The sequence below is a fragment of the Panthera pardus genome, unplaced genomic scaffold (assembly GCF_024362965.1).
Source record: "Panthera pardus isolate Hobbes unplaced genomic scaffold, ASM2436296v1 HiC_scaffold_7, whole genome shotgun sequence".
NCBI classification, from domain to species: domain Eukaryota; kingdom Metazoa; phylum Chordata; class Mammalia; order Carnivora; family Felidae; genus Panthera; species Panthera pardus.
In genome coordinates this window covers 63,235,402-63,259,047 of record NW_026527002.1, presented here as the reverse complement: position 1 = coordinate 63,259,047, position 23,646 = coordinate 63,235,402, and the positions used below count along the sequence as shown (strand labels likewise).

At 38.5% G+C, this 23,646-nt stretch overlaps 1 protein-coding gene across 5 annotated transcripts in view; it reads right to left on the bottom strand.

The window, feature by feature from the left end:
* The window catches only part of COL14A1 (collagen type XIV alpha 1 chain), a 210,989-nt gene that overhangs the window by 131,869 nt on the left and 55,474 nt on the right, over positions 1–23,646 (bottom strand). For all 5 annotated transcript variants that reach the window (XM_019459943.2, XM_019459946.2, XM_019459942.2 and 2 more), the window contains exons 9-15: positions 20,867–21,028; positions 14,077–14,228; positions 12,548–12,677; positions 11,724–11,869; positions 9,056–9,185; positions 6,851–6,990; positions 497–623 (exon numbers count right to left, since the gene is read on the bottom strand). In XM_019459943.2, the coding sequence (XP_019315488.2) occupies positions 497–623; positions 6,851–6,990; positions 9,056–9,185; positions 11,724–11,869; positions 12,548–12,677; positions 14,077–14,228; positions 20,867–21,028 (987 nt within the window). The remainder of the gene's footprint in view (positions 1–496; positions 624–6,850; positions 6,991–9,055; positions 9,186–11,723; positions 11,870–12,547; positions 12,678–14,076; positions 14,229–20,866; positions 21,029–23,646) is intronic.

The following is a 23,646-nucleotide window of genomic DNA, read 5'->3' as shown; positions in this document are numbered from 1 at the left end:
CCACGTCGGGCTCTGTGCTGACAGCTCAGAGCCTGGAGCCTGCTTCGGATTCTGTGCCTCCCTCTCTCTCTGCCCCATCCCCACTCATGCTCTGTCTCTCTCTGTCTTAAAAATAAATAAAACATTAAATAGTATGAAACTAACATTTCTGCAGGTCAAAACATTATTGGGTATCAGCAATTTTAGAAGTTCAACTTAATACACACACATGAAAATACAAGCTGTGAAATTTTTAGATCCATGAAACAAAAGAACATGCATTTACTTAACTGGGACCTTTGGAATTCAGATAATCTTTCCTCTTTTTCCCTTGCTTTGACAGAAAATAATTAGCCAGTACACATTCTAGTCGCCCAATTGTTCATTTGTTAACAATAATACAATGTAAACAAAGATTAAAATGCAGTCTCTTCAAAATCACAATTGAAGAAGATGCTCCAGCTTCTGGTTTCTATATAGTTTCTCTTATAAAATTTCAAACCCTAATAAGACTTACCTGTGGTAAAAATTCCAGTCAGGGGCTCTGACTGCCCTTCATCATAGATAGAGAAAATGGCGACCGTGTACTCGGTGAGTGGCGTTAAGCCCTTCAGAGGGAAGGTGGTAACAGGGTCGACTTCAACCTGCAAAAGAGAGAAGTCATAATAGCTATACAGGATACTCTCTAGACACAAGAAGTATAGGCATTTTATTATTGTCTGTAGTTTATTTGCCCTGGCAGCTGAGCTCTAAATAATTCAAAAATTACTGAATTATACAAACAACTTCTATATTACACATTTCTAATCTTCAACTTTAAATAGATTATCTATCAGTTAATTCTCAGGATGTCTTTGCAACCAATATTATTCCCACCCGTTAAAGACATAGAAAGGAAAGTGCACACAATTTACAGTGCTACTAGAAATAAATCTAATGTTTCCAGCCTGATCAGCTAGGGGTGGCCAGTTTTTGGCTTCATGGCCTGGTCTCCACTAACTTGTGACTAAGTAACACACAACAACTTCTATACAAGCTGCACAGATGAGCAGCCATGCAGGGGATATCCATACAAAGATAATAGCAAATATGTGAAATATCCCTTTATCTTTATGTCACAGAAAGACATATTTGGGAAAGATATGTACCGATCTCTTTAGAGGGCATAAGGGATGAAGCCCAAGGATAAGGACCTAAGGTATAGCAAAGGGAAGGATTAGAAATAGGAACAGCAAAAAATGAAGAAAGAAACCATAAAGTAAGAAGAAATGGAAGCAGGATCTAGAATACAGAACCCTGAGCAAAACCATCCTCGACTAAGAGAAAAAAATAGATGCAGCTTTATCACTGAAAGGTTGGATCTTGGGCCTCTGAGGTATGTTGCAATGAGGGCATATTATAGACCAAGTAAGTGGTGTCCCGCTTAAGCACTTTCTATACATTCTCTCATTTAACCCTCACAAAACCCCTATAAGAGAGGTACTAACAATAAGACACTCACTCTAGCTATAAAGAGACTTGGGGAATTGAAGAAATGAATCTATTTACCTGAAAGCAGACTCTGCCCAAAAAAAAAGATCCCACTTAAAATATTTTCAAGAGACATTCAGAGCAATGTCAGTGAGACCTGTTATTTATGATACTAACGATGACTAACCTTGAGAGTACCTGAAGTTAAGGGGAAAGTGACTAAGCTTCCTGTAGGGATTTGCTCATAGCAGTCAATGTGACCTTTATCAAAATCTAAAATGAGTCATTTTCCTACTTAAAACCTTCCTTGGCTATCAATTGCCTTCCAAACCAAAACAGAGCATCCCGCAGCCTTGGCTTTGCATCATCTGGAGCAGTGATCCTTTTTCTTGCCATAGTTCTTTAAAAAAAAAAAAATCATTTCTTTATTTTTGAGAGAGAGAGAGAGAGAGCGCACGTGAGTAGGGGGAGGGGCAGAGAGAGAGAGAGAGAGACAGAGAGAATCCCAAGCAGGCTCTTCTGCTGTCAGCATAAAGCCCGATGTAGGGATCAATCACATAAACCATGAGATCATGACCTGAGCGGAAATCAAGAGTTGGACGCTTAACCAACTGAGCCACCCAGGCACCCTTCTTGCCGAAGTTCTAATCACCTGCTGAGCCAGTCACACTGACCTGTCAGGTCCATGTCTTTCCCACCTCAGGGCCTTTGCATGCACAATTCATTCTGTCTGGGACCCTCTCTCCCTAGCTCTTTTCAAAACTAGACTTATGTCATCTCTCAGGACTGTGCTTAACTTTTACCTCCTCACAGGGGGTTTCTCTTTCCACCTATCTCATGGTGTTACCCCCTAACATCGTCCTTTTTTGTTCCTTCCCCAGTACTAAACACAGCCTGATATTATTTTATATCCTATGCATTGAGTGTAAGCCCCCTCAGGGCAGGACCTTGCTTTGCTCCTTCAGTACTGCGTGTTGAATTATATTTGCTTTTGAGTACATAGAGGAGACACCAAATCTCCTTTTTAAGAGAGATAAGAAAGGGCTCATCTGAACTAAGAACCAATCCAGAAACCATATGCATCACTAAGAAATCAACCACAGGTCAAAAAGGAGAGGGTCAGCCCTGGAGGAGGAGCTTCCATTTTCACACAATCGGAGCCCTGAGCCACTCTGCCAGAGAGGGCCAACCGTCCCCAGCATTCTCAGCTACCCCAGCTGAGACACCAGACGCAGAAGTGAAGTCATCTTGGAAGGTCTGGCCCAGTCAAGCTCCCACACGAATGCAAGAGTCACCTCGGCTGACACTACGAGGAGCAGCAGAGCCAAGCTGTCCTTGCTGAGCTCTGCCCAGGTTACATAATCATGGATTGTCTTTTTCAGCTGGGCTGTTAGTTACACAGCAGGAGTTAACTGAAAATACGGGGTTATCTTCTTCTGAGTCTGGGCCTGATAATATTATAGGTCATCCTTAGCATTTAATGTTTACTTTGGTTCGGGCATTGTCTGTATGGTTCACGTGTATTAGTTCACTTAATCGTTAGCCCACAGTCTTGTAGTCTAGCTAATCTTTATGCTTAATTTGAAGACGGTAAACTTGAGACTCTGAAAAGTTAAGGAACTTGCCCAGTGGAAAACCAGCTAGTACCTAGTACCTCCACACAAATGTTTCAGATTCTAAATCCTACGCTTGTAAACACTATTTACAGTATGGCCTCATTACTTCAACTCACAGAAAAGACAAATGCATATTTAAAATATGAGTTCAAGACATGTTCTTCTAAGTTATATTTGCATATTGCTTCTGTTGTTTTGGATTATAATAGCTGGGTTTAGGGGCACCTGAGTGGCTCAGCCGGTTAAGCGTCCGACTTTGGCTTAGGTCATGATCTCGTGGTTCGTGGGTTCCAGCCCCGCGTGGGGCTCTGTGCTGACAGCTCAGAGCCTGGAGCCTGCTTTGGATTCTGTGTGTCCCTCTTTCTTTGCCCCTCCCCTGCTCGCACTCTCTCCTCTCTCTCTCTCTCTGAAAAATAAATATTAAAAAAAAAAACTTAAAAAAATAATAGCTGAGTCTATCTACTGAGCACTCACGATGTGTCAAGAACTTTACATTCATTGTCTTATTTAGCCTCCTCCTCCCCCCACCAAACCCTGGGTATTTATAATAGCTATTTCACAAAGAAGGAATAGGAGGCCCAAAGATCTTTAACTAGCTTTCCAGATACAAAACTATTAACTGGAATGGATACTTATGCCTTGACCTCTAAGTCTCAAATCTGTGACCAATAGCAATTTAGTGAGGATATCAAACATCCACAAAAGCAGTTAAAAATTAAAGTTTCTCAGGTACACCAAGAGATGAAAAGGGGAATAGTGTGTATATACACACACAGTTTTGCCCCTTTATATACGTATTTATATATATATATAAGCATATATGTGTAAGTGTATACCTTTTCAATATGTTTCTACATATATCCTTGTATCTGTTGAAAAGATCTATTTTATTTATTAAAGCATTTTCTTTGACTCTGAACAGACCATATTTTATGCATTAACTATTGATTATTTTATTTGACCAAATGAAACCTTTAAGGTGTCATATATTTTTGTTAGTTATATTATGTTTTAGACTAAGTTCTGGAACTGATTCTGTTGGTAGGACTTTCAAGATGTAGAAGAATTTGAGAAAATGATAACAAATGACCATGATCTCACGGTTATGCAACCATTTTTGAAAATTTTTCAAACAGTCTGGCTTAAAAGCTTAATTTCAGCCTAATTCTGGGAGGGATGAAAATAGAGCCCTTGATGAGGAAAGAGGGACTGGGCTCCACTTTGGGCTCTGTTGTTGAGTCATAGCTGTCGGGAAGTGGACTTGCCTTGGAGCCTGAAAACTGGCCTTTTATGTATAAAACTCAAATGGCAGCACTTTAGTTTTCCATCATGCTTGTACGTTTCCCCAAATCCCCTCCCTAGCACATGCTATCTAAGACGGCTCTGTCTTCCGTTTGACAACATGTTTCAGCATGTTTCTCTAAGGATTGCATGAGGGGGCTCTCGGAACAGTGGCTGGCTCAAGGTAAGTGCTCAACACGTGTGAGCCACCACCACCATCATCATCATCATCATCATCATCATCATCATCATCATCACCGACATTTGGGTGCTCTGTTTTATTTTTCTTCCTTGGTCTCCAAGCAGTCGGGGAGACAGGTAATGCAGAAAGGATACAAGCAAGAGGAAGTGAAGGAAGGAAGTTGGGAGGAACAGGAGGTAAAGCACAGATATATAACATGTAAACAAAAGCTTACAATCAATTGCATGTTACATAGAAGCAGATTTTATTTGGGACATTTTAAAGTTCCTTTCAGAATGTACTGGAAATTTCCTAAATACCCAATTGTAGTATTACCTATAAGTAAAAGCTTAATTAATAGAAGTTAAAGTTAAAGTTATTAAAATATGGTAGGAATACTCACCCTTAAAGTCATATATTAGGCAAATCAGTAATATTACAAATTAGGCAAAGTAATATTACATGTAAACAAAAGACATTTGTCTAGCCACATCTAATCTCAATTGCATGGTTAAGAATTAAGAAATGAGAACACACACACCCACCCATACACACACACACACACACACACACACACACACACACACACACCAGTTAAGACGGAAATGTTACAAAACCACACATTGTTTATGTATTTTACTCAAACAATGTTTTCTCAGATTTTCATTTGTAGTCCATTTTCTCATGTTTTAAATTCGGTTTTACTAAATACAGTTTTCTAGTTTTCCAGCACAACACAAAGTAGAAATAGTAAGTGCCAAAGGCATCTCCAAGATTGAAAACCCTACAAAAAAAGCATATGTAGCTCTCAACAAATATATAGGCTGGGGTCATTCTTCATTAAGGCAAATAAATAAAATATCATAAGAGGCCACCACAGCTATATATTTTTTATGTGGATGTTAAGTAGATTTCTTGTGCTGATCATTTTACAATATATACAAATATCAAATAACAGCAAATGTGCAGTATTGTCCATTCATTACCCAATGTCCTGTATGAGGGGCCATTCTGCAAACTACTGTTTGGATTTAATTGTAGGAAACAGTTTGTCTCTGCAAATGAAAATAGTTTCTTTATTTGGTCAGAAACTAGAAGTGATGTAATCCAACATACTTCCCTCTTGGTCTTAATTTCTTGGACCAAGCTGAGGAAAAATAATAATAACTCTGCTATCAATCCTGTTAAAATATATTCCCAAGGAAAGAATTAATGAAAAGTATTAGTCACTGAGTATAAGATACTGCATCATCATGAGTTTTAATAAGTTCTGTTATTTCAAAGCATCTTCCTACACAAAACTTGAATTCTTCAGTTTTGTATTTAACTCATCTGACCTGCATCTTTCAGATGTTAGTTTACTCAACAGCAGGATACCCTGGATAACACTGTCATTATTTCTCGTTTACAACATCTAGGAAGACACCTACTTCTCCACCTCCTTCCACAGGGGCAGACTATATACTTCAAAGATGGCCACATCAACATATGTCTCCCATCCCTCCTGCCTCCCGCCATAGGAGGGACCTGTGTTCCTCCCCATGTTGAATCCATGTAGAGACTTGTGATATCTCCTACCAGTGGAGTGTGGCAGAAGGTGACACAGCTTCCACTTAGCACATGTTTGCACTCTCTCTCTCTCTGTCTCTCTCTCTGTCTCTCTCCCTGTCTCTCTGGACACATGTCTAGGGACTCCTGAGCAAACATGCAAAAAGTCTAATTCCCCTACAGCTGCCATGCTGGAGGGATCATGTGAAGAGGCTACTTAGAGATACAGAGAGCTGCGCTGGCTCCCGGCTGATTCAGTCTTCCCAGACCAGGCACCAGACATAGGAATGAAGGAGCCATTATGATGACACCAGCTCCAGCCACTCTCTGGCTACCATCTCATGAGTGACCCCAAGCCAGAACTACATGTCCAAGTAGTTGACACATTAATTCCTGACACACAGAAACCATGAGATAAAATAAACAATTAGTATTGTTTTAAGCCATTATAGTTTGGGATGATTTGGTTCTGCAGCCATTAAAAACTAATATACAACTGCCAAAAGAAAAGACATTGTGGGGTGCCTGGACGGCTCAGTCGGTTAAGCCTCCAACTTCGGTTCAGGTCATGATCTCATAGTTCATGGGTTCGGGCCCCATGTTGGGCTCTGTGCTGACAGCTCGGAGCCTGGACGCTGCTTTAGATTCTGTGTCTCCCTCGCTCTCTGCCCCTCCCCCGCTTGCACTCTGCCACTCTCTCTTTCTCTCTCTCTCTCAAAAATAAATAAACATTTCAAAAAATTTAAAAAAAAAGACATTGTGATCCACAGTTTACCTCATTAATTTCAGTCCCATCTGCGTTGTTATACACAATTCGATAACCAGTGACCTGTCTTGAAGCTGGGTCCCAGGCTAACCGAGCACTGTTAGAGCCAACATTGGAGATTCTCAGGTTTCTTGGTGGACTTAAAGGCACTTTGCAGTAAGAGGAATAGAACATAATTAAAATGTTAAATAATATATATGTTAAAAAGCCACAAAACCCCCAGTATCTTTGACTTCTGAACTACTTACATATGAAAAATTTCACCCAGACAATAACTTATAACAAAGAAAATTAACAAATTAACAAAGAAAAAACTTTCCTTGTAAAGAATGAATAGTATTGATAAATTATACATGCTAAGAAATAAGTAAGATTTAGATAAATTCTTTGTGCCCTTCTTCTCCAATCAAGGCTATTATTATGACCTGCTGTAAATAAGAAACCTAATGGATCAAAAACCAGAGCACCTGAAATTAAATCTTAGCTATTTCATTCAACTGTCATATGATTCTGGCAAAGTCACTCTACTCCTCCTCTCTGCAATTTCCCATGTGTAAAATGAGGTTGATGGCCTCTGTCCTTTCCATCTAGGTATCCATTAGGCACTTCCAACTTAACTTGTCCAAAACTGAACCACTGACTCAGCCATCTCTTCCAATCTTCTCTCAGTCTCTCCCTCTGAGCAAACAGAAATTCCATTCTTCCCACTGCTTAGGCCAGAAACCTTTGAGTCATCGAAGATTCAGGTTTCTGAACATGTCACCTTCTCACTGAAGTATTCCATGATCACTGTATGTAAAGTAATCCTTCCACTCCAATGCTACCTTTTACCCCTGATTTATTTTTTTATATTGCACTTTTATTGGTCTACTATATCTCTCACTCAATATACTGTAATTTTAGAGGATTAGGGATTAATTTTGTTCTTGGCTTTATCCCCAATATAGCAGGTTCTCAATATATATTTGTTGACTCAAGGAGTAGGAGTCCTGCCCTGGATAAATCCCAGTGGCTTTGTGAAACTAAATAAAAACAAACACTTTGCTGTTGTTCTAAAACTATTTAAAGAGGTAATCGTATTTCTGCAGATTCTTGACCATCAATTCCACAGCTTTTTGTACTTCTTCAAGGCCCCCCCTTCCAATTCAACAGATTAAAATTTATCAATAATCTTTGACAGTTTCGTGAGCTTTTACAGGTTTACAGTAAAAACAATTGTGAAGGTCTATCACGTGCTCTGTATGAATCCGAGAAGATCTGGAGCTGATCATTATGACAACTCATGTATCTCATTAAACCCTGACAATAGACTGCAAAGAGATTACAACATCCCCATTATATAGGTCATAAGACTGAGGTAACTTGGCCAAAGTCGCAGTTGGAGCAGAAGAGCACTTAGAGTCTAACCCAGGCAATTGATCATTGATGTGAGAGCCTGTGACACAGTGCTGATAGGGCCAGCAGAAAAAAAACCTAGAACACAAATAACCATGGTTGTCAGCCATAGCCACCAAGTATAATGCTTCCTCACCCCAAAGGCCAATTATTTTCATTAATTCAATACACGTTGATTATTTGTCATTAAAGAGCCTATAGAACTTAGTGACTCTCTTAATACTTAAGGGGCTGGAGTGAAAGTATAGGAGAGAGAAAAGCAATAGAATTATTTCAAGAATTGTGCACACTTTGCTCTAAAATTTTCTGGAGTCCAGTTAAATACAGCAGCATGGTGGAACAATGTCTAATTTCCTTACTGCATTAAAAATGCCAGTCCTCAGGGTGCCTGGGTGGCTCAGTCGGCTGAACATCCAACTTCTGCTCAGGTCATGATCTCACGGTTTGTGAGTTTGAGACCTGCAACAGGCTCTGTGCTGACAGCTCAGAGCCTGGAGCCTGCTTCAGATTCTGTGTCTCCCTCTCTTTCTGGCCCTCCCCTACTCATACTCAAATGTTAAAAAAAAATTTTTTGATAACAACCAAAAAAAACAATGCCCATCCTAGGAACAGGTACCCAGGGACATCACTTTTTAGGACTGCCCCCTCCTTTCTTTTAATCAGCTAGTACATTTCCTTCCCCTAAATAACATTTACATTTTCTAAAGTTACAATTAGCTCTTAAGAAGTTTCAACTTAAACCAGTATTTCCAATTTAGAATCCCAACATTTATTTGGGTTTTTATTACAGCATTTCTTCTGAACAATTGAATTGCTCACGTGTCGTTTCTTGGCCCGTAACAGGATCGCTGGCCTCTTCTCCAAACATAGCATAAACTGTAACTGTGTATTCCGTATTGGGCAACAACCCACTCAATTCAATATCTGTGTGGGTCTCTCCAATTTTCATCTGAAAAGAACACACGTTATCAGATCATTTGCCAGTGTGTACCACACCTGGTGATCAGAGTGCAACTGAGTTAAGGTGAGAATTCTGTCTCCTTGCAACCCCTTATTCAGACAGGCTTCAGTCATAATTTTTCACTGTCTTGTGTCACTTTATATTAGGAACAGATGCCACGGGACCGTACAAAAATGAATGTACCACGCGTGCTGTTTTAGGATAACTCTTTACATCTGGACAAGTAGTAATCTCAGAGAGGATAACAGTGTCAAAAATTCAGTCCTCAAAGGACTGTGGGTGGAACTGAGTCACAAATGTTGTCTAGAAAGAGTATAAGCTCGAAGCAAGCTGGGGACACAGCCAAGTGGGCACCTCTCACCACTGGCTAATTCTAACCACTCCCTAGGCTGGGTGCCCAGTGTTTGCCTCAAGCCTGATTGAACTGGACCAGTTTTGTCGCTCCATTCAACAAAGGGGCCGTGCACTTGGGATCGCAGTTTTCTCCCAGGATTCAGAAGAGATCAACAGTCAACCCACCTTGACCTCCAATGCTGCAATTTGCTTTTTGATTCCAGGATGATTTTTCTGACCCTTGAAGTCAAAGAAACTAGCCAACATTCTCAGCAGTGTGACAAGTGCATCACAGCATGGTTTTATTTTTGTTTTGGAAGAAAGAAAAATATCTCCATAGTCAGTCTCCAGCCACACAACTGCCAATGTTATGGTCAAATTAGAAATTTTAATGTCGAAGTATTTCAACATATAGAAAATAAATGTGGAGAAAAGAATATAATTCACCCTCCACACACCACTCAAATTTAATAGATAGGAACATTTTGTCATATTGACTTCCGATCTTATCTTAAAAAGAGCTAATATATTCAGATAAAACCAAAGTTCTGTCTCGTTCTTTCTGTTCACTACCTCCACCCTAGGGATGAGATGCATCTTACTGATCCAGTTTTTTACTTCTACTGTGTTTATATCTGTAAATCATATATAGTTCTGTATGTTTAACTATATACATAAATGGAACCATGTGAACATAATTTTTTGCAATTTTTTTCTCTGTCAATACTATGTTTATCCACATTGATATAAGGGGACAGAGATGATATTTATATTTTTTATGGTATTTGTTTGTATAAATATGTTGCTATTTTCCATTCCTCTATTGATGAACATGTTGGTCGTCTGCAACATTCTGTTCTGACCAAGTGCTTGCATCCAAAAAAAGCCTTGCAGGAGGTTTCCTTAAGATATATTCCTAAAAAAAATGGTACATATCTTCAACTTGATGATATTATTTCAAATTATTCTCCAAGCAGCTGTACCAATTTGCATACCAATTTACATGAATGATTCTGTTTCCTGTACACTCACTAATATGCAGTTATTATTAGACTTTAAAAACTGTTTGCTAATCTACTGGGTGTGAACTGGTATTTCCTTTCTTTCTTATTTTTTTTTCCTTCTTGGTGAAGCTGATCATCTTTCTAGCATCATTTTTGAAGTCTCCCTTCTGCCAAAATAATTCAGATCAACATTAAATCCAAATGAAGTAAAGCTGTCTAAGCCCTGGAAATAAGAAAAAACCCACATGTCACCAATGCTCTGTTCCTGATACTCAGATTCACCACATTTTTCGTCCTAAACATTTCTGTCGCCAGAGGCAATGTTAAAGACAATGGTTAGACAATATCAAAGACTTGAGTTCTGAACTTCCCCCTATTAATCACTCTATCTGCCTGGTCTCACACTCCCAAGTGTTACAGACATTTCCTCTTTATTCCTCGAATATCTATATTATAGTCATCATTCCCTATAAATTAAAAACAAAGACTAAATCATTTGAAAGTCAAAGATTCAACATTTAAAATGGAATACATGCAAAAAAAATAATCCATACCAATGCAATACATTTTCTACTTCTCAAATTGGTAAGAAAAAGTTTCTAAGTCAGTGAACATAGAGGGAAATAGCCATTTGTGAATTGCATACAGCAATATAAATTATAACAAATTTCTCTAGAATCATTTGCTAATGCTTAGCATAAGCCTTAATAATTTGCATGCCATCTGAAAAAAGCAACCCTGTTTCTACAAATGTATCCTAAGGAAATAATCTGACAACCTTGCGAAGTTACGTGTTAAGAATGATCACAAAAGCATATTTATACAACACATTATCTAAATGTCCAATAACATGCAATTAATTAAACATGACCTGGTACAAACCAACGAACCAACTGTTTAAAAGGAACATATAAAATATTCTCTAATGGTATGAAAAGGTATTCACAATAAACAAAATGAAAACAGAAGACTACAAAACAATTCCCATTTGCTGTGTTTAAAAATGCATTGAAAAGGACTTAAGTAAATGTTAACAATAGTGATTTCTAGGTGGCAGGATTACAGGTGATGTTTTCCCCTTTTTACTAACGTGAATTTTCTAAGTATTATACATTAAATTTTTATAATTAAAAAATCCATTTTCAGGAAGTCAAAGATTCTGGGACTCTAGTAGACAGCAGGTGTTTACCTCTTTTTCATCTCCGGCCAGACCTTCTGTGAGAGGAGCATAGAGGATCAGGTATCCTGAGGCTCCGGGCACTGCATTCCATTTTACCCTCAGACTATTCTCAGTCACATCGTACAGTTCAAGGTCAGAAGCCATGGGTAAAGCAACTGCAAGATAATTTTTTTTTAATCCTCTGCCATTTATCAGCGTGCTTGCTTATTTTTCAGATGATATTCATCCTTAAATATGTTCGTACAGCCATGCAAACCCCTTCTGAGAGGGAAAACACAGTGAATGTTTAAAAGCAGAAACAACATCTTCTAGTTTCTTATAACCCACTACAGTGATGGGCACATTTCTCTGGGAGCCAGTCAAGAGCAAGGAGACTCTTCTGACCATTATTTTATACCCATCACCAAGCATAGAGTCTGACATGAAGCAGCAATTAAAAACAGTCGTGTCACTTAGTAAATGACAGAATGGGTGGTTGAATGAACAAATATATGAGTGAATAGATACCCGTCAACAACGCACTCAATCAGAGACAGTGAGGAGATGTGAACGAGTCAGCAGTTAAATTAGTTCATAATATACATTCACCAAACATTTGTTGAGTTAATACATGTATTACCCTTAACCACCTAAACATACCCGAGTTTTATGACACCCCTCTCAATAGGCAGCACCTGCCAAGTGCAATTACAGGATGGGCCAATACCACGTATGGCACCGCTATTATTTTCTATGACTGATTCAGGATGGCCATCAGGACAACCTGAGAGGAATTCCAGTTTAGGAAAGGCCACTGAAGCAACGCCATACAAAGGCAGACGTTCAATACATACGTGTGGTTTCAGTTCCCCGCAGGCCTTCACTAGCCGTGTGAGCATATATTGCGAAGACTGCTATCTGATACTCAGTTAAAGACATTAAATTTTTCAACACTGTAGAAGATACGCTTCCATCCACCACCACCTGATCAAAGAACAGTTCAAGGAATGAGAATATGAGACTGAATTGAATTGACATGCAGAATTGAAACCAAACAGCAAAATATCTCTAGCAAGAATGTTTCATTAAATTTTTTTTTATTTTGTTAAAGGTTTATTTATTTTGGAGACAGAGAGAGACAGAGTGCAAGCAGGCAAGGGGCAGAGAGAGAGGGAGACACAGAATCCGAGGCAGGCTCCAAATTCCGAGCTGTCAGCACAGAGCCTGACGCGGGGCTCGAACTCACAAATTGCGATATCGTGGCCTGAGCCGAAGTTGGACCCTTAACTGACTAAGCCACCCAGGCGCCCCTCATTAAATATTTTCTTACTTGTGCCACATCCTCTTTTGCACTGTGGCAGTTAATTCTCCTTGAATTCCTATGTGAAGCGAGGCACCTTTCATGGAGTATATCCAAAAGTCCCTTATTAATCCATACCCGACGGAGAGTGTCTTTCCCTGGCTAACTGTTATCCTAACCACCTCTACTTATAACAGTTGACGTGTGATATTTTTCCATGGAGTTTTGGGAAGCATTTAAGTGATTTAGTAGTCATGAAAAAGGATCACTGGAAGCACTTTGTTTTGGGGAGGGGGGTCCAGATGATTTAAATCTCCCAGATCTACTTCTCTAACATTCAAGAAAAAAATTAAAAATCCTGCCATAATACATAAAAAATTGTGAGACACGTTGAGGTCAATCGGAGGTTGGAACAACAAAAGGTTAAGGTTAGCACTTCAAAAAGAAAGAAAGAAAGGGAAATTTCATCACATTTTAACATATTCCCTGTGACTACTGTGTCAAAGGTAGGAAATGGGAAAGACCCAGTCATCTGGCAATAGGTATTCTCCCCTGTGATGGCCAAACCATGAAAAAAGCTGGCTACAGATACTTTACTGTGGCTTCTCTATGGCACTAATCTCTCCACAAATGTCTAGGAAATCCCAAACCCTGGAGGACGATATGACCACATAATTTGGAACGTACATACTTCATTAAGGCAGAAAGTTCAGACCACTCCCAAAGTAGAAAGAATACATGAATAGCAAAAAGGGGCTCTGGCCACATAATTAACTACTGATTCCTTCTGCTTTAGAACGTATTGATTTTACAAAGAAGAAAAGTCAAAATAAGTCATGTTAGAAATGAACACATGACCAGCCCCGAGGGTTATTTGACAGAGGTGGGAGGAGAAGGTATAAATGCCATAACCAGAGAGATGGGAGAACAAAGTGGACACATGCAAATGTACTTCAGTCCAAAGAATTTTAAATGTTTGTGACAGAATCATCTCCTCATATATGCATTTCTGTCTTGTCCTCACTACAGTGGAAGACTAGAGGGAATGAGAATAATGGTTTGAAAATATCGTCTCCTTATTACCTCGTCTGGTTTTCCGCCCCTGGCAGGATAATACACGACTCTGTATTTTTCCACTTTTCCTGGGGCATGAGTCCAGTTAACCATAAAGCTCCTGGCAGTGACTTCAGAAGTAATCAGCTGTGTAGGCGGCCCAATGGTGGCAAGGGCTGACGCTAGAGTAGAGAAACACATAAAGTGAACCTCTTTCCCAAAGTTACTTCTTATGTACCCAGGAAACCCCATTAGTTAGAAATGCCTATTGGTTTCATGCTACCTCTAATATTTCATTTCTAGCCAAGTTGATTCAATTATTCATTCTGACATTTGAAACACTGAAACATTTAAGTGCCTGTTATGTACCAATCACTATGCTAGGTTCTGAGGATATGGACTTAAATAAGCCAGGCCTTGACTCCAAAATATTTTCTTAAAGACTCTGCTATATAACAATTAAAAAAAAAAAAACACAACATTGATTGAGCATGTGTGTATCTAAAGGTACTCTCTTGAGTTCTTTAGAAGTATTCTTTTATTTAACTCTAATAGTTACTATTATTGTTTCCATTTGGTACCAGAGAAAACCAAGGTACAATGAAGTTAAATAATGACCAACTCTCACAATTAGTAAATATCAGAGCTGAGATTGGTACTTGAGTTTTTGACCTAAGTGTCTATATTTTTAAGCATCAAGGGGTACAGTCTTTTCCGAAGACTTCAATTCAACAAATGATCAGTATCTGAAAGTAAAAAGAGAAGAAAAAGCAACTAACATATACTGAATAGCTCAGTATGAGCTAGACACTATATTAGCATTTTGTGTGTATTATATACATGTTAAAACAAATGATTCTATAAAAGATTTGGGACATGTAAATTTAAAAGTCCTTGACCTTTAGGATTTCTTACCATCTAGAGACTTTAGTAACCAGAATAATGATGGGGGGAGGAAACCATAGCTATTGAACACTTGAACACTTAACTGTGGTTAGGAACTATATTATATGCTCTATCAAGAACCACATGCAGTTTTGTTTTGTTTTTTTTTTTTTTTTTGGTGGGAAAAGTCGGTCTCTAAAGTAGTCTCATTAAGATACTCAGAAAAATGTGTTCAAGAAACTACCGCTTGGCTATCCAACCTAGTCCCAAGAGATCTGGTCCAGGGAAAGAGGAATGATGGAAGAGATGTAGCCAAATAGAATCATTCCACACCCTGGATACAATGAAAGCAGGATATAAAACCAAATTCTCAAAGGAGGTATGGATATCACCCTCTTCTCAGATCACAACCTTGTATGGGGGATGGCAAATAAGGGATGGCAGGACCCAAGGAATACTACAGTGATGAGTTCCTGAGTTTTCCTTTCACCTCATATGTCCTACACATGGAACTAAAGAATCCAGCAACCTAGAAACACCAATAGATACAGACCAAAAAAAAAAAAAGCCCCAACAAAGCCTGCTCTCTCCAGCCAAAGGACAAGAAAAGGGTCAGCCTGCCAAGACAGAAAAACTTCAGGCAATAACTGTTCTATTCTCGACAAATACTACACAAAAACCCTGTAGCCCCACCCCTATTCATGTCAGCAAAGGCTACTAAGTGGGTAGCCAACAGTTCCAACTTTCTTGGCTGTAATGGCATGCCCCAACATTCTCCCCCTCCCAGCCCACAGCCAGAGCCGTGTGAGAAAAGGTCAAGTAGGGAAGAGAGATAATCACCCCTGACAGGTGGTAACAAATCTTTCCACCACACCCCCATCTGTGATATCAGTGGAGACCATATGAAGAGCCTGGACTTCCAACCCCACCTACTAGTATTGAAACACCACTCCCTGTCCCCTCTGGGATGGTGTCAGAGGACATCTAGCGGTGAATCAGTACTTGAAGAAATAATGCCTGAAAATTTCCCAAATTTGGCAAAATAAATAAATAAATAAACTACAGATTCAAGGAAATAAGGGTACCCCAAAAAAGGACCATTGAAACTGACACCAAGGCATACCACAACCAAACTTCTGAAAACTAAACTCAAAAGAAAAATCTTAGGAGCCACAGGGGCAAAATGACACCTTATCTATGGTGGTGGGAAATTCTAGTCACAGCAGATTCCTCATCAGAAACCATGCAGGCCAGAAGGAAGTGGCACATTGTTCAAGTATTAAAACAAAAGAGCTGTCCATCCCAAACTTTATATCTAGCACACATAGCTTTCAAGGATGAAGAGAAAATCAACGCATTCTCAGATGAAATAAAATTAATAATCAGAGGATTTTCCACCAACAAACCTATCCTAAAAGAATGAGTTAAAGGAAGTTCTTTAAATAGAAAAAAAAAAAAAACCCAATAATGAAAAGAAAGAATCCTGCCACCACAGAAAGGAAGAAAGAATGAGGGCATAAAAATATGGATAAATATACTTTACTTCTCTTTTTGAGTTTCCTAAGTTATGTTTTATAGTTAAAGAATTACAATATTTTCTGATGCAGTTCTGAAGATATAGAGAGGAAACATTTAAGCCAATTATATTATACACAGGTGTGATAAAGGAACTTGAAAAGAGGTAATAACTACACCTCACTCAAAATGCCAAATGTCAACACAGGCAGACTGGAATAATTTATATGTATATATAACATTATACCTAGAACAACCACTAAAAAAGCCATACGAAGAAATTCCAGAAAAAAAAAAACACTATGAATACACAAAAACAGAGTTCTAAGAACTATAAGAAACCCACAGGGAAAAAAAGATAAGGAGCACAGAGAAATGAAAACCAGAGAGAAAAAATAAGAAAAAAAAAACCCAACAAATAAATACCAGGCCTAAACCCAAATATATCAGTAATTACATTAATGGAAACTGTCTAAACATACCAATTAAAAGGAAAAGGTTATCAGAGTGGATTAAAACATATGACCATATGTCTACATGAAATTCACTTCAAATATGATATAGGTAGGTTGAACATAAACGGATTTTAAAAGTTGTATCATGTAAACATTAATCATAAGGAAATAGGCATGGCTATATTAATATCAGACAAATATGTTAATATCAGACTTCATAACAAAGAAAATTAGTAAAGGCAAGAGGGACATTACATAATGATAAATGGCTAATCCACCAAGAAAACATAGCATCCTAAATATGTGTGCACCAAACAAGCTGCAATATATATAAAGTAAAACCCATAGAACTGAAAGAAGAAATAGACAAATCCATAATTATAGATGGAGACTTCAACATCTCTCCCTCAACCATTGATAAGATGACTAGACAGAAAAATTAACAAGGATATAGAACTCAAAAAGACCATCAACCAACGGGATCCAGTCAAAACTCATAGAACATTGTACATGACAACAGCAGAATACACACCCTTTTCATGCACCCACAGAGCATGTACCAAGATAAACCACATTCTAGGCCATAAAACACACATCAGAAAATTTAAAACAGTAAAAATCACACAGAATGTTCTCTGATGACAATGAAATCAAACTAGAAACTAATCACAGACAGGTAATAGAAAAACATGCAAGCACTGTGAAACTATAAACAACCACTTCTAAATAATCAATGAGTCAGAGAGGACATGTCAAAGAAGATAAAAAAATATTTTGAAATGAATGAAAATGAAAATACAAAATATTGAAATTTGCAGAGCTCTTCTAAAGCAGTGCTGAGAAGGAAAATTATCACATGTAAGTAATTACATTAGAAAAGAGGAAACATCTCAAATCAGTAATTTAAGTTCTCACCTCAATGATCTAGAAAAGTATGAGCAAGATGAACTCAAAACCAGTAAAAGAAAGAAAATAAGAAAAATAAGAGAAGAGATCAATGAAATTAAAAACAGAAGAAAAACAGAGAAAATCAATGAAACCAAGAGCCAGTTCTCTGAAAAGTTTTTGTTTTTTTTATTTAAGAACAAACCTCTAGCAAGCCTGAAAAAGGAAAAAATGAGTGAGAGAGAGAACACCAAAATGACCTATATTGGGGGAAAAACTATAGACCCTCCAGACATAAATAATAAGGGAATACTATGAATAACCCTCCACACCTATATTCTACAAATTCTACGGAATAAACTAATTCCTTGAAAAGCAGAAATTCTCCTCCCAGGATGAGGAATAAGGCAAGGATGTTCATCTCATCACTCCTAGTCATCACAGTGCTAGAAATTTTAGCCAGTGAAATAAGGCAAGAAAATAAAAAACACAGAGATAAAAACCACAGAAATAAAACTATCCCTATTTGTGAAGGGTATGATTTATTTCCTAAATAGACAATTCCTGAAAATCTAGAGGAAAAAAAAAACCTAGGATTAATTAGCACGTTCAAATAACAAGGTCATAGGATACAAAATAAACATACAAAAATATAATTGGATCTGTATATACTGGCAATGAACATGTGGATACCAAATTAAAAAATAAAATACAATAAAAATCACTCAAAATAAACTGAAACACTTAGATGTACATAGACCAAAATCTGTATAGAACCTGTATTCTGAGAATTACAAAATGCTGATGAAGAAATCAAAGAACATCTAAACAAATGGAAGGACTTACCAATTTTGAGGACTGGAAGAATCAACACAGGAAGGATGTCAATTCTTCTCATATTAATATTTGATAATTGAGAATTGATTTAATGCAATTCCAAACAAAATCCCAACAAGATTTTTTGTAGGATAAAGATTTTTCTCACATTTGGAGCACCTGGGTGGCTCAGTTGATTAAATCTCTGACTTTGGCTCAGGTCATGATCTCACCATTGGTGGGTTCAAGCCCTGCCTCGGGCTCTGTGCTGACAGCTCAGGGCCTGAAGCATGCTTCAGATTCTGTGTTTCCCTCTCTCTCTCTCTCTCTCTCTCTCTCTGCCCCTCCCCCACTCACACCGTGTCTCTGTCTCTCAAAAATAAATAAGCAGTAAAAAAATGTTTTTAATTTAAAAAAAAAGATTCTTCTCACACTTATATAGAAAGGTAAAGAAAGTAAAACAGTGAAAACAATTTTGAAACAGAAGAATCGAGAGGGAGAACACAGTCTGTTCAATCTCAAGACTTCTGGAGCTCCAGTAAATCAAGATTGTATGATATTAGAAAAGGGTTAGACTCATAGATTCAAATGAGCAGATTAAAAAACCCAGATATAACCCACACAGATCTGCCTAACTGATACTTGACAAAGGTATAAAGCAATTCAGCACAGAAACGGAGCATTTTCAGTAAGTAGTGCTGGAGTAATTGCACGTTGATAGGAAAAAAAAAAAAAAAAAAGCCTTGAACTAAACTTCAAATATTTTACAAAATTTAACTCAGACCATGGACTTAAATGTAAAACATTAAACTTTTAGAATAAAAATACAAAGGGGAATTTTTATGATTTATGGCCAAGAATCCTTAGGCTTGATACCAAAAGCAATAACCATAAAATGAAAAATTGATGAACTGGATGTCATTAAAATTTAAAACTTTTGCTCTGCAAAATACTTGTTAAAAGGATGAAAGGACAAGCTACAGATTGGGGGAAAATAGTTAACAAACCACATATCTAACAAAGGATAAGTACCTAAAATATAAATGAAGAATTCTCAAAACTCAACAGTTGAAAACTAGACACACTCACACGTCTAACTAGAAAATGGGCAAAAGACATGAACAAGCAAAGAGCAAATACAGATGCAAAATAAGCATGTGGAAAGATGTCCAACTTCATTAGTCATCAGGGGAATGCAAGTGAAAACCACAGTGAAATATCACTACACACCTATCAGAATGCCCAAAATAAAATATAGTAACAACAGCAAATATTGGTGACAATGCACAGAAACATAATCACTCATATATTGCTGGTGAGAATGTAGAATGCTGCGGCCACTCTGGAAAATAGTTTGACAGTTTCTTAACTAAAACTAAGCTAAACTAAACATGGTTTTACAATATGGTGCAGCAAATGCAGTCCTGGGCACTATCCCACAGAAAAGAAAACTTATGTTCATACAAGAACCTATACATGAATGTGCATAGCAGCTCTGTTTCTAACAGCCAAAAATAGAGACCACTCAGATGTCTTTCAATGTGTTTATGGTTAAACAGACTGTGGTCCATCTGTACCCTGGAATATGACACAACAGTAAAAAGGAAAGAGCTACTGATACATGCAATAAGCAAGATGAATGGCCAGGAATTATCCTGAAGGAAAAAAGCCAGTCCCCAAAGATTATATACCGCATAACTCCATTTACGTAATTTCAAAATGGAAAACATTTAGAGATGGAGAACCGATTAGTGGTTGTCAGGGGTGAGGGAGAGGTTGTGGGGAGGGATAAGTGAATGTGGCCATAAAAGGACAACAGGAACGATCTCCATGGTGATGGAAATGTTCTGTGTTGTGGCTATCAATGCTAGTATCCTGACTGGGATATTGTATTGTACTTTTGTTACGTTACCATAAGGGGAAATGGTAAAGTATACGTGATCTCTCTCTACATTCTTTCTTAAAACTTTATATAAATGTACAATTATCTCAAAACCCAAAGCTTAGTTAAAAAAAGCAAACAAACATGATGGTCTAAATGCAACACCATGGAGAAAATTATCTAGTGGTTAAACTATTCCTCTCTCAGTGGGATGTCAGTATATTCCCTTTTCTACTCTGATGATTCACGTCTTAGGGGAATAAAGGACTCTTTTAGAAAGTCAACATAAAAAAATGGTAAGAATTTTCATAATCCATGATAGACTTTTGCACAGGGTAATATCCACATGCACAGAATGACCGCCCTCTGTTCCTTGTTTTACCTTTGATCTCCCTGTCCTGTTCTTCTACCCGGGAGCAGACTGTCCTCGTCAGGCTCTCCACAACTGTGTGCATCAGGTCAAATTCAGCGACATTGTACACGTGAGTGCTGTCTGGTTCAGAGGCAATCTCCCGCAGTTCATTCTCATCTGCGTTTTTCACCCCTGTGTGGAGAACAACAGGGAGGGTCGTGACATTCATGCCCCATTTGAAACACCAACCATCAGTGCCCCCCACCTGCAATCAAAGCATCTGCTACTTTAAAGAGGTGCATCTTATGTTAGAGTGTTTTGTAAAAGTCACCTTCAGAATCTCTTTTAAATGATTATATCCTAATTTTGTTCGGTATGTCTTAGCAAGAAGATGTATTAGTGAAATTAACATTTGTCTTGCATGAATATTGCCAAAGCAACAGTAATTAAGCCAGCTTTCTGAACTATCAAAACCTCAGGTTTAAATTTCTATAAGGTAAGTTTACTTAAATTGAGAGCTACTATTGGAATAAAAATTATATATATATAAAGGAACTGTTCTGATTATTTATAGTATTATTATATAGCATCAAGGGAAAGCTTGGGGGCAAAACAATTTTTTAACATATTTAAGTACAACTGGCTGACTAGAAACCACTACAATTTTGCAAATGCAAACAGGGAAGCTCTGGTTCTCCCACAGTGTTTGTGAAATTCCATTGCTACAAGTCAAGCCCAGTGCTGGGTGTTTAGAATGCAGCAGGGAACAGAGGGGGACAGAAAATCCTCAGCCCCCACGCAACTTTTCCAGTCTTTCTTAGCAGCGGATGCTAACACTTCGAGTGTACCTGCTCTATCCTGGGAACTGCAGTGTTTCATTTACATGAACATAGTTAATCCCCACAACCAACCCTAGGAGTCTGGCACTATTGTTTCTCCCATTGTATGAATCAGTAAACTGACGCCCAGAGGGGTTAATTAGCTTGCTCAAGGAAACACACCAGTCAGTGGACAGTTGGGATTCCCAGGTAGTCTAGATCCAAAGTCATGTGCCTGTAACCACTTTCTCATGCTGCTTTTCAGAAGACGACACATTAAAATGAGTAAGTGGAAGCATAAATAGAAAAGGTGGGCACAGGGTTGGGTTTTATGGGTGTGGAGGCAGTTTCTCTTCACCAGTCTTCAGCAAACAAGGAGCCTTTCTTTATAAATCCCTGTCATTGTAATCATCTAAGTGTACTTTCTTTAAAAAAAAGGTACTGTGGGGGCGCCTGGGTGGCGCAGTCGGTTAAGCGTCCGACTTCAGCCAGGTCACGATCTCGCGGTCCGTGAGTTCGAGCCCCGCGTCAGGCTCTGGGCCGATGGCTCGGAGCCTGGAGCCTGTTTCCGATTCTGTGTCTCCCTCTCTCTCTGCCCCTCCCCCGTTCATGCTCTGTCTCTCTCTGTCCCAAAAATAAATAAAAAACGTTGAAAAAAAAAAATTTAAAAAAAAAAAAAAAAAAAGGTACTGTGGAAGCAAGGAAGAGAGATTACCTAGGGCAGCATGAATTACTTCTTAGATGCCTGGCTGTACCATGAAATTTATTCTCCAACCTCGGCATATTAAGTGACAAAGTGCTGGCTGTCTCCAAGCTATTTGCTTCAGGGGGTTATAAGATAATAAATACTAATGATTTCCAGGTAATTTCCAGAGAAAAAGCCCAAATCACATCTGTATGAGGTCACTGAAAGTTTTGTTTAAAAACTCATGCATTCATTATCAATAAGACAACAGGATGGAGACTAAACACATAAATTAACCGCATTAGTTGGTCATCCAAAAGGATTTCCTCTGTTGGACAAAAGGATAAAATAAAAAATAAAAATTAAGTAAATTTCTCTGATGTTTCTTGCCTGAAGGACTTCAACAAAAGCTTCTAAAATGTATAGCTGGGGTACCTGGGTGGCTCAGCGTATTAAGCGTCTGATTCTTGGTTTCAGCTCAGGTCATGATCTCACGGTTTGTGGGTTCGAGCCCCATGTCAGGCTCTGCACTGACAGTGTGGGGCCTGCTTGGGATTCTCTCTTTCCCCCTCTCTCTGCCCCTCCCCACCCCTCTCTCTCAAAAATAAGAAGCATTAAAAAAAATTAACAAAAATGTTTAAAAACTGTACAGTTGGATCTGTGTCCACAGGAACAAAATAACACTGAGTGCATGAAGAGACAATGAGCTTCATGTCAATAATGCTTTTGACGGCATTTAGGTAAAACCAACAAGTTTGTATTTATATAAGAATATTTTAGGGAGGGGCGCCTGGGTGGCTCAGTGGTTAAGTATCTGACTCTTGGTGTCAGGCTCAGGTCACAATCTCACAGTTCCTTCATGAGCTTGAACCCCATGTAGGGCTCTGTGCTGACAGCATGGAGTCTGCTTGGGATTCTCTCTCTCCCTGTCTCTGGCCTTGCTCGCTCATGCATGTGTGCACATTCTCTGTCTCCCTCTCTCTCAAAAGAAAAAAAAAAGGAAAGAAAAAGAATATTCTAGGAAAAAACCCTGACAACAACAACATGTATATTCTGGGGAAGATAGCCCCAAATCTCTTCTCTCTCTCACCTTTCCAAACTAGTTGTTGCAAACAGCTTGGAAAAGAGATGAAAAGGTCATGATGACTTGGAAGGAATTTGTCTCGTAAGGATTTTGTGCGGCTCATCTCTGCGCCCCAGCACCCACCACAATGGCTGATACACAAACTTCTTGAATGGAACACTCTTTAAACCACATTTCCAGTAGAAAATCTAGGAATGGGTCAGAGGAATCGTTGCCTGTTTGG